Genomic DNA, 10,032 nt, shown 5'->3' with positions numbered 1-10,032 from the left:
CATCTCCTTCCTTCCGCATAGCCGGCGGGACGCAGGTAAGCTGTGTTCATTATTCCCGGGGTGTTCCACGGAGCGATGTGTGCTACCCCGGGTACGATGAACAATCGGCGCAGAGAAGAAGAAACGACTTTTTGAAAATGAGCGACGTGTCAACGAGCAACGATAAGGTGAGTATTTTTGCTCGTTCACCATCGCTCGTAGCTGTCACACTCTACGATATATCAACCGATGCCAGATGTGCGTCACTTACGACGTGACCCTGCCGACATAAAGCACGATATATCGTCTCGTGTGACGCCCGCATTAGAGAGGTATGAGGAGATCCAGAAGCAATTTAATCATTTGATCCTATAATATAACTTTTCATTTTGATGTGATGTCAGTCTCTATTGTAATTCCAATAAAGGATCATTTATGCTACCTTCCTTATTTAAATGAATTCACACAAAAGTTAATTTAGATACAGCACACAAAGACATTTTCTCCAATTTAATATTAATGTCATTATTGTGCGAATAATAAAATAGATTAAAATATAAAAACTTTAACAGTAGTTACAAAAATACAAACATTGAGAAAGAGTAGGATAAAAATACAAATGACAATATATAAACTTTTAAATAGAATGTAAAATACACAGTGAGTATACAATGTTTGGCATTTCATTCAGTGCAGTTTTATTTCATGTCAACTATAGCCACATTTATTTTAGTTTAAAGTGTCTTTTGACAATAGATCACATTTTTTCCCAAGACTAAAGGGTGCTTTACACGAGATGAACTATCGTGCGATGCATCGTCATGGTCACGGATTTCGTGACGCACATCCGGCATCGTTCACGACGTTGTCTCGTGTAACACCTCTGAGCAACACAGTATCGCTCACAAATCGTGAGTCGTTTATGCGTCGCTCAGTTACATAATATCGTTTATTTTCAATGGCGCTGATTGTTCATCGTACCCGGGGCAGCACACATCGCAGTGTGTGAGACCCCGGGAACGATAAACACATCTTACCTGCATCACGCGGCTCCCGCCAGCAATGCAGAAGGAAGGAGGTGGGCGGGATGTTTACGTCCCGCTTATCTTCGCCCCTCCGGTTCCATTGGCCGGCGGCTGGGTGACGTTGCTGTGACTCCGAACGTCCCTCCCCCTTCAGGAAGAGGATGTTCGCTGCCCACAGCGACGTCGCCCGGGAGGTAAGTATGTGTGACGGGGGTTACCGACTTTGTGCGCCACGGGCAACGATTTGCCCGCGACGCACAAATGACGGGGGCAGGTACGATCGATCGTGAAATCGCACGATCGATCGACCCATGTAAAGCAGGCATAAGACCCCCCAGCAATAGTTCTAATTAAGGATTATTACTCCAAAAGTGCCACCATGGAACGACAAAGTATTACAGGGTTCCGTTGATATTTAAGGTCCATATAGTGAACGGGTGAGACCCACTGTAGAAGCAATCTGCTCTGGTCTTGAGTAAAGGTCCATTTACACACTATGATATCGCTAGCGATATCGCTAGCGAGCGTACCCCCGTTGGTGCGTCATGGGCAAATCGCTGCCCGTGGCGCACAATATCACAAACACCCGTCACACATACTTACCTTCCTAACGACGTCGCTGTGGGCGGCAAACAACCTCTTTGTTAGAGGGAAGGTTCGTGCGCCGTCACAGCGCCGTCACACAGCGGCCGACCAATAGAAGTGGAGGGTCGGAGACCAGCCGCATTAACGACACGCCCACCTCGTTGCCGGAGGACGCAGGTAAGCTGTTGTTCGTCGTTCTCGGGGTGTCACACATAGCGATGTGTGCTGCCTCAAGAACAACGAATAACCTGTGTCCACAACGACCAACGAGATTTTGAAAATGAACGACGTGTCAACGATCAACGATTAGGTGAGTATTTTTGATCGTTAACACTCGCTCAGAGCTGTTACACGCAATGACGTCGCTAACGACACCGGATGAGCGTCACGAATTCCGTGACCCCCGACGACATATCGCTAGCGATATCGTTGTGTGTAAATGGGCCTTAAAAGTTGTAATTCAATTACATTTGACCTGACAGCCCCTGCATAATGACTTTTCCTATGGAAGTACTTTGAGTGAATTGGAACTGCTTGCTATAGGAAATTACATTCACATTTTTGAAAGACTTTTGCACATTTGTATCTGATTATACACAAAAAATGCAACAAAAGTCATAGGTAATGTTTCATACTGTTGGAACATATGCAATGATGTATATGGCTAAATAACAATAGCAAATGTAATCTTGTGAAATCGAATTCACCATTACGCAAAATGTAAACTAGGTTTGAGATTTAGTAGTTTGTTAGTTGATCTTCTACCTAAAAATCTTACTAATATCCTTCTTACTAGATATTATGTAGCACAATAAGAACATCTTGGAATGGTTGTCCACAGGCTTAAGCCAGGTAGGCATCAAGGTGATTACCAGCCTTAGCCCAGTATGTTAGCCTTTTTTTCTGAGTAGGCTTTCTCTTTTATGACAGGGGCTTTGGTTTTAAGTGCTTTAAATATGCTAAATGTATAAAATAATATATTATATTTTCATAGTTTTTTAGGTTGAACGTAGACATGAGTCCATTGAGTCCAACCAATAAGCTAATATGTTGATCGAGTAGGATGTCCGAGAACGTTTGCTAGGAGTTATTCATACATACATAACTGAATTTCATAATCCTCTCAATATCAAAGAAGGGCTCAATAGCAAAATATAGCCTTGTGTAACAGCAACAAGAAGGGAATGAGCCGAAATGATCTAAATAAGACGTTCTGCATTGTCATTTCTTCATGCTGATCCTGAAATTGTTGACCTGAGCCGTAGCTCTTCAAAGTATCCTGTAATGTGTTATTGTTCATCATTAGGGAGGTCTCTTCTGAGATTTTTGGATAGCGCTGGCCACAGCTAATGCACCGCCTTGTACAAAACGTACAAAATAATCACCAGCCAAGGGTCCAACTGCATACAGTCCTTTCTCTTGAATACATTCATAGGTGAATAGGTCAATATCAAGAGGATTCCTTTTAGAGTTGATTGGTTGCTCAGTATCCAAAGCTAAGTCTGTACCATTTTTGGGGAGGAAAGACAAGTTTGGATTGGAACCAATGAGAATCAGAACCATTGAGACATTAAATGCCTTATGCTGACCATGCTTATCTCTAAAGGTACATTTCTTCTCAGCATTGAAACACACAGCATGGTACTCTGGCAGACTCATGTAGCCCTTGTATGGTCCTCCCTGAAAGACTGATTGTTCTTTCATCATTTGGTATACCTTATGGTATTCTGGGTACATGACATGTGGTAACTGGTTGAAGATGAGTGCTGGATCGTTAACTCTTCTTCTGAAAGCATGGATTACTGGGATATTGTAATGATGAGCCAGCAAAATGGCATCTGCGGCAGTGAGTCCTGCGCCTATGACAAGCACCGGGTCAGAACCTTGGTGGACTTTCTTTGATTTTACTGCCTCTTCAAGAGCAGATATCTCATGTGAGACAAATGGGAGGTCTTCTCCTTGGATACCCAACCATGAGGGGCTGTCATAGGTGCCTGTTGCCAGAATGACATTCTCAGCATATAGGCAGAAGTTCTGCTCCAGACCAATATCATTTTTGATAAATCCACTAACTTGGAATACACTCTTTCCTTGGCTTGTTTCTTCGTCAAACCCTACATTATTCCAAATGATTTCATGCCCAGAAGTGTTTTCCACATCTTTGCTAATTTTTAAAACAGAGGTGACAACTGCACCAGATAAGAAATTATTCTCCAGTCTTTTATTCTTTACGTAGTACTGGTAATAATTCAGGATGTCCCCTGCTGTGGATCTATCATTTCTGAGGTTCCTAAAAATAAGAACAGTAAAACCTATATTAATATTCCATTCTACAGCCAATATTACCATAACTAATATACAAATCAAGTGATTTGTACAGTTAAAGAGAATAAAATCCCACAAGTCACAGCATATTACTGTACAGACATAGCATAACGTGGGCTTCACAAGATGAATCCCATTCTTTACAGAATATTTCTGTTACCATAGCAACCGAAGATCAATGACATATTCAGGTCTTCCTATTGCAGGGAATAGAGAAATATCCCCTTCCCAAGGAAGTTCATTTTAAGAAGTCCAATTTTCATCAATGCTACATTTTATAAAAAAGTCAATGAATCTTGCAGACAAGGTTACTTACACAGATTTCTGCCTATAGCAAGGTCTGGTAGACCATATGATAATTTGATCAGCACGCTTTTAAAGGCTCTTTTGCAGAGGTAAGCTGTCTAGGGTCGAACAGTCACTAATATGATCATTCGGTCCCCATACAGTTTGCAAGCTATCGGCTGCACATCCCTTGTTTACATAGGGAGATGTGCTGCCGACAATGGGTGTAAATGTTATCAAAAGAATGTTATAATGCTGAGAACAAAAGAGCGCAAAAAGTGTCTAATCAGATATTACAGTGCAGTGTTCATGATATTACCCTCACCTATTGGGGTTGTGATAGTCACAACCTCTATGAAGGCTTAAGGTAATGTCGCAGCCCCACGTGGGTTAAATTTCAGTGGCGGAGAGGAGAAACAGGGTTAAGGCTGCGCTGCTGCCGAATGAAGATACTGTTGATTATTAATAAACTTCTTTTATTTAATAGGTCTACGCGTTTCAGGGATCAAGTCCCCTTCTCCAGGACAAGAAAGAAAAATCAACAATATTAATAATCAACATCATCTTCATTCGGCAGCAGTGTGGCATTAACCTCCTTTTTCCTCTCCGGCACTGAACTCAAATGAGTGTTAATGGCTGCTAGATACAATGTTTACATTGTCCAATGATTGAGAACATGTGTTCTTGCAAACATTCTCTAGGCCTATTATCATGGAAATTCAGCCGGCTGGCTTCATAACAGAGCTGATATGGTCTCCTATGACCCAGCAGCTCTTGCTCCTTCCCTCTACACAACGATCACATGACTGCTGGGTTTGTAGAAGGAAGTGCCGATGGTTCTTCTATTATTGTATAGAGAGTGCTTCTTTTGCAATGTGTATATCGTGATAAAGCCATTATGGATGGTAATAACCCCTCTATACCTTGTCTATGGAGAGTCTGGCTGTGCCTGACAATCTGCTCCTTGCTCCCACAGCTGCATGATTGTAAGGAGCTGCTTATATACTATGCTGTGACTTTTTAGAACATTACTGCAGATTAGAACATGGACTGCTTGGACATTTAAAGTCTATGGGTGGTCTGCAAGTAATTAATATATTAATAGTCAATATTATCCAAAATGAGTGATGAAATATCACAAAAATGTTTACTGTTTGCAATGTAAGTCTGATTGATTAATTGCTCTCATTGAGAGAAACAAAATTATAATTATTTATTCTTTTAACTATCAATGTAAGTCTGGAATATAGTCAATTTTAATTGTACTTGACAAAGGAGTTATACCATTGTGCAAGTAAATAAAACGCTCAGTTTTTTAACTCTACAGCACTTTGTATGGGATACTGACAGCGCCAATATCACACTGCTTTTCCTTTATGGATGTTGGAGCACCATGAATGTTTGCTATGCACAAGTCCCGATTCTGGGACCCATATATATCTGTGTCAAGAAAACTCCATGTGCCCTGATATTTTGGTTTTATTTACTACACTCATAGTCAATAAGAAGAGACTCTGGAAGAAAGCTGCCACTGTATAATTGTTCTATGAATGAGCTGAAATTCACGTAGATCCAGTTCTGTTAAATCTGTAAACCTGTTTTGTAGGTTTTTTTGTTACGGTAATTTTTAGCAGAAATGTCAGGAATGTGTTTTGAATGTCATGAGGTTAATTATGCCTAAACAAAACCCATTATTTTAAAATATCTATTAAAATTAATTACTAGTCTGAACAAGAAGAGTGAACCGCGTGAGCATCAAGCTGCAAGCAATTTTTAGTGATTTGAAAATTGGCTATTCACGACCATTAAAAATGTCCTAATTATTTACAGTGCATAAACCATTAACGGCATAAAAACGAATTTTGGAATGTTCCCACCGGTATAATTCTATAGGGGGCTGTGCATCACATTGTGTTATTCCCATACAAGTTATGTGGTGTAGCGCCTGGTCCCGCCAGATCCCGAGGGGAGCGCTCTCCCTCACATCTGCCCAGCCCCAGCATGGCCCCCATGTGCACTCCCGGTCCCAGCCCCTGGCAGCGACATCCTTCCTCTTACCGGTCCCATGGCTCTGCAGGCTCTGCTCCTGGTTCGGGTCCTGCTGTGTGTCCTGCTCACTCCCGGGTCGGGCGCCCTGCTCCAGGAGCTGCTGCTCGTGAGGCCACGCCCCCTTTCTTAAAGCGGTAGCACCCCATTATCTGGAAGTGACCTCAGAGATCACCTGTTACCTTATGGGTATTTAGGTTCACCTCCCCTGGCAGCAGGCACCCGAGCAACGCTCCTACTAGTGCATTGCTAGTGTCCAGGCCCCTGTGTACTACCGTTTGTATCTGTGCATCATCTACCTGTTGCTAATCTTCTGTCTCGCCGTAGTGCCATCTGTACCTTTCCGGCTGTGGACGTCACCAGCCATACCTGCAGTGGACGTCACCGTGCCATACCTACAGTGAACGTCTCCGTGCCACCTGCTGTGAACATCTCTGGTGCCACAACCGTGTTCTGTCTGCTGCAGACGTCACACCCGTGCTACACCTGGCCGTACAGAGACTCCTACTACCGGTTCCTGGCTGCCGTGCATCTAGGCCCTTTGAGGAGGCACCACACAGTCCCTGTATAGGGGTTCGCTGCTAGTCGTCTTCTCAGGGGAGTCCGGTGCACGGTCCAGTGGGTCCACCTCCGGACGCTCGCCGCTCCTCGGTGAGCGTAACATGTGGGATACGAATAACTGAGATAAGGGACGTTACAATGCCTGGAGGCGGCGTGCTAATGTCACCTGCTGCAGATTGTATCTGCTGGATTGTATAACAGAATGCTCTGTACATAACATGTTCACCATTCTAAGCATGAAGCAACGTAATATATAGATAGGTGATAAAATGTGTATCCACGCAGGCGAGTACTAAGCTGTTCATACACATCACAGGAATGGTGTCCAAACATGCTGATTTCTGCAGGACGAGCCCACCCCATAACAGGAATGGAGGACACCATGTTCCCTCACATCAGATCTTTGTAAGATACAAGAATCGGGCCGTTGAACATCAACATGAAACTACATGCTGATGATTCTGAGACTTCTCATGTTAGAGTGGCGGCCATTCCTTGTCAATAGCTCTCCTCTGGCGAATACAGGAGAATCCTGAGTCAGGAATCTATGAGGTCCATATGCTCTAACATGTGTAAAGCCTGAGGATGATATTGGTCAATTTCTGAAAGATGTAGTTATTTACATATATTAAAGAGGAGGAAGCTTTAGCATAGAAAAATAGGCCATTTACTGCTTCTTTATTCGATTGTGTAAGTTCTATAGTTAACTACCAATAGCACTTAGACCAGTATATTTTTTATATAATATGATACATTACCGGAGGATATTTATATAGTTTTTTAACAACCAAGTGATCAATAGTCTGGTTTTCTTGTTGGATCTTCATGAGAAATGATGGTTGTGCAGTTTGTGAGCTTAACTTGTAGTAGATTCTTTTTCCTGCAGCTTTAGCTTTAGAGTTGTCTACCAAGGAAATGTTGAATTTCTTTGGCACTTCGATAGCATGGACTCCCATAGATCTCAAGAACATGACACTGGAGTGCTCGCTGTACTCAGCTATTTCCTACAGTCCAATTAATAATGAATGGAGAAGTGATGTAGATGCGGCTCCATCTCTCCAAAGTCTGAAGAAGTGAGGGTCCCTGCAGGTAAAGCCCCTAGGAGTAGCCAAGATTTCCCTGACACAGTGGATTGGTGATAACTTGTTATGGTGAACCATAATTGGAGCAATGAGCAGACATCAGAGATTATATCCATAGTGGTGAGCTTTATTTCAGTAGTTTTCTCATTACCTTGAACTCTTGAGCACTTAGTATATTTATCCACCAAATATTTGATATCTCACCTTTTTTTCATCCTCATCCAGTCCTTGAAGGATAAGTCGGGCAGCCCCATCCAGTCTCCACGGCTGAGAGTTATCATTGATCCCTCAATGGCCTGAAATAATAAAGTTAAGATTGGTTCTTATGGCTAATCTGCTACTTTGAGACCTAGATATTATTGGTTTTCCATCAGGAATACATACACTCCATGCTCCTCCGGGTGGGCCTCGCCCGAGCACCAGGTGACGAATCGCGCTTTCAGGTTGTAGAGACCACTGCAACACAGAATCCACATCTCCCAAAAAGTCAGTGTCCGGTCTGAGCAAAGTATCGAACAGTAGAGCGGCAGGACTGTTGGAGCGACCTTCTAAGCCCTCCGACAAATACTCCAGGTCCTGAAAGGGTTAAAAAATGAATTAGGGTTAATGGTCCATGGATCACAAGAAGAAAAAAGTACAATCATAATACAGTCTCTCCTTGTTTAAAGAGAAATATGACTAATAGGGAGATCTCTGTTAATCAACGGAACCGGGGGTAGTGTCCCGATGTAGACTTCATCATGTCAATTGTCCCATTGGCTTCATTATTGGCGTAACTTGCTAACGGAATGTGCACACCATGCATTTACTGGCTGGTATGCGCCACAACAACCTGAAAAAGCGCTAACTAAATATTCCAAAGAATGAACATATTAATTTCCATATTAAATATGACTCCCTTTAGTTTTTTTTTATCATCTTTTAATCCTTCAAAATTCCAAAGATGCCAAGTGATGAAAAGAAGTGACCTGACATTTCTTCAGGCGTTTTAAACCCTATAAACTCTGTACATCTTACAATACAAGTCAATGGGACGGTTCAGAATACACCCGGAAGACATCCGGGCACATTTTTGAGTGGTTTGACAGCATTTTTTGCTTAAAAATGGCTAATTGTTTCTTTGTTGAATGGAGTTCAGTAAAAAAAAGCTTCCCCAAGAACATTAGTAAAATGCTCTGTAACAGTGCCCTTTCCATAGGACAGGGTCTAGTATTTCAGACACGCACTATTTAAGCATTATTATTGGATATGCTTCCACTGTCATTGTGGACAGTATTTTGCCGCTGTATCTGTAACCCACGGAAGAAGCTTACATTTTTGCATTTTACTTTTTCTTTGTTTATTTTCCGTTCCTAGTTCCTGGTTTTGGCTTGCAAATACTGATGCAAATTCAGACCTAAATACTGCTTTATAAAAGTACAAGCAGCCCAGTAAGTGACAGATCATTGGAATAAGGGGCTCTGTCTCTACATCGTGCTGCTGGCAATTTAGTTAGCAAAAACCCAGTGACAGATTCCCTTTGACTTTTTTTCTAATATAGAACATAATTGTTAACAAAGAATGTGACAGAATAATATTAAATACTGACAATCTAACAGTTACAGATCATTTTTTGAGGCTATACTGACCTGTTGAGTGATAGCAACATTGGGAAGTTCTTCCAGCTTCCTTTGCAGTAAGGGGTTTGGATGTATAGCACCTTCTTTTATATATGGGGTATAACCAGAAAGCAGGTATGAGAGGCAGATGCCGGATGGACCGTTACCTGGAATAAGATATACAGAATTGTTTTTAAAATGTAATGCTACGAGGTATCACAGGCTGCATGTACTCATTGATCACAGGAGCAAATAAGATTTTACAGAATGTGAGCTAATAGGTAAGGGCGCTTTCACACATCCGGCTTTCGCCGGTTTGCCGGTTCCGGCGCATGCCAGTATAGTGTATGTAGTACAGTGGCAGCGCCGCAATTTTCGGGTCACATGCTCCGGTCACATGAAAGCATGTGACCGGAGCTTGTCTTGCTGCCACTGTACTGTATACACTGTACTGGTGTACGGCGGAACCGGCAAACCGGCGAAAAGCCGGATGTGTGAGAGGGCCCTAAGCAGCAGATTGTCATTCCTCAGGGGCCGGGTCCTCTC

General features: G+C 42.5%; 1 protein-coding gene across 1 annotated transcript in view; it reads right to left on the bottom strand.

Annotated features, from left to right (window-relative positions):
- Positions 1-344: 344 nt before the first annotated feature.
- Positions 345-10,032, bottom strand: part of OSGIN1 (oxidative stress induced growth inhibitor 1) — a 40,842-nt gene continuing 31,154 nt past the window's right edge. The window contains exons 3-6 of the mRNA XM_075326697.1: positions 9,517-9,653; positions 8,273-8,464; positions 8,093-8,184; positions 345-3,879 (exon numbers count right to left, since the gene is read on the bottom strand). Coding sequence (XP_075182812.1) covers positions 2,892-3,879; positions 8,093-8,184; positions 8,273-8,464; positions 9,517-9,653 — 1,409 coding nt within the window. The 3' untranslated portion in view covers positions 345-2,891. The remainder of the gene's footprint in view (positions 3,880-8,092; positions 8,185-8,272; positions 8,465-9,516; positions 9,654-10,032) is intronic.

The sequence above is a fragment of the Anomaloglossus baeobatrachus genome, chromosome 10 (genome assembly GCF_048569485.1).
Source record: "Anomaloglossus baeobatrachus isolate aAnoBae1 chromosome 10, aAnoBae1.hap1, whole genome shotgun sequence".
Classification (NCBI taxonomy): domain Eukaryota; kingdom Metazoa; phylum Chordata; class Amphibia; order Anura; family Aromobatidae; genus Anomaloglossus; species Anomaloglossus baeobatrachus.
The sequence above is the reverse complement of the archived record's forward strand: the minus strand, read 5'-3'. Positions and strand labels throughout refer to the sequence as shown.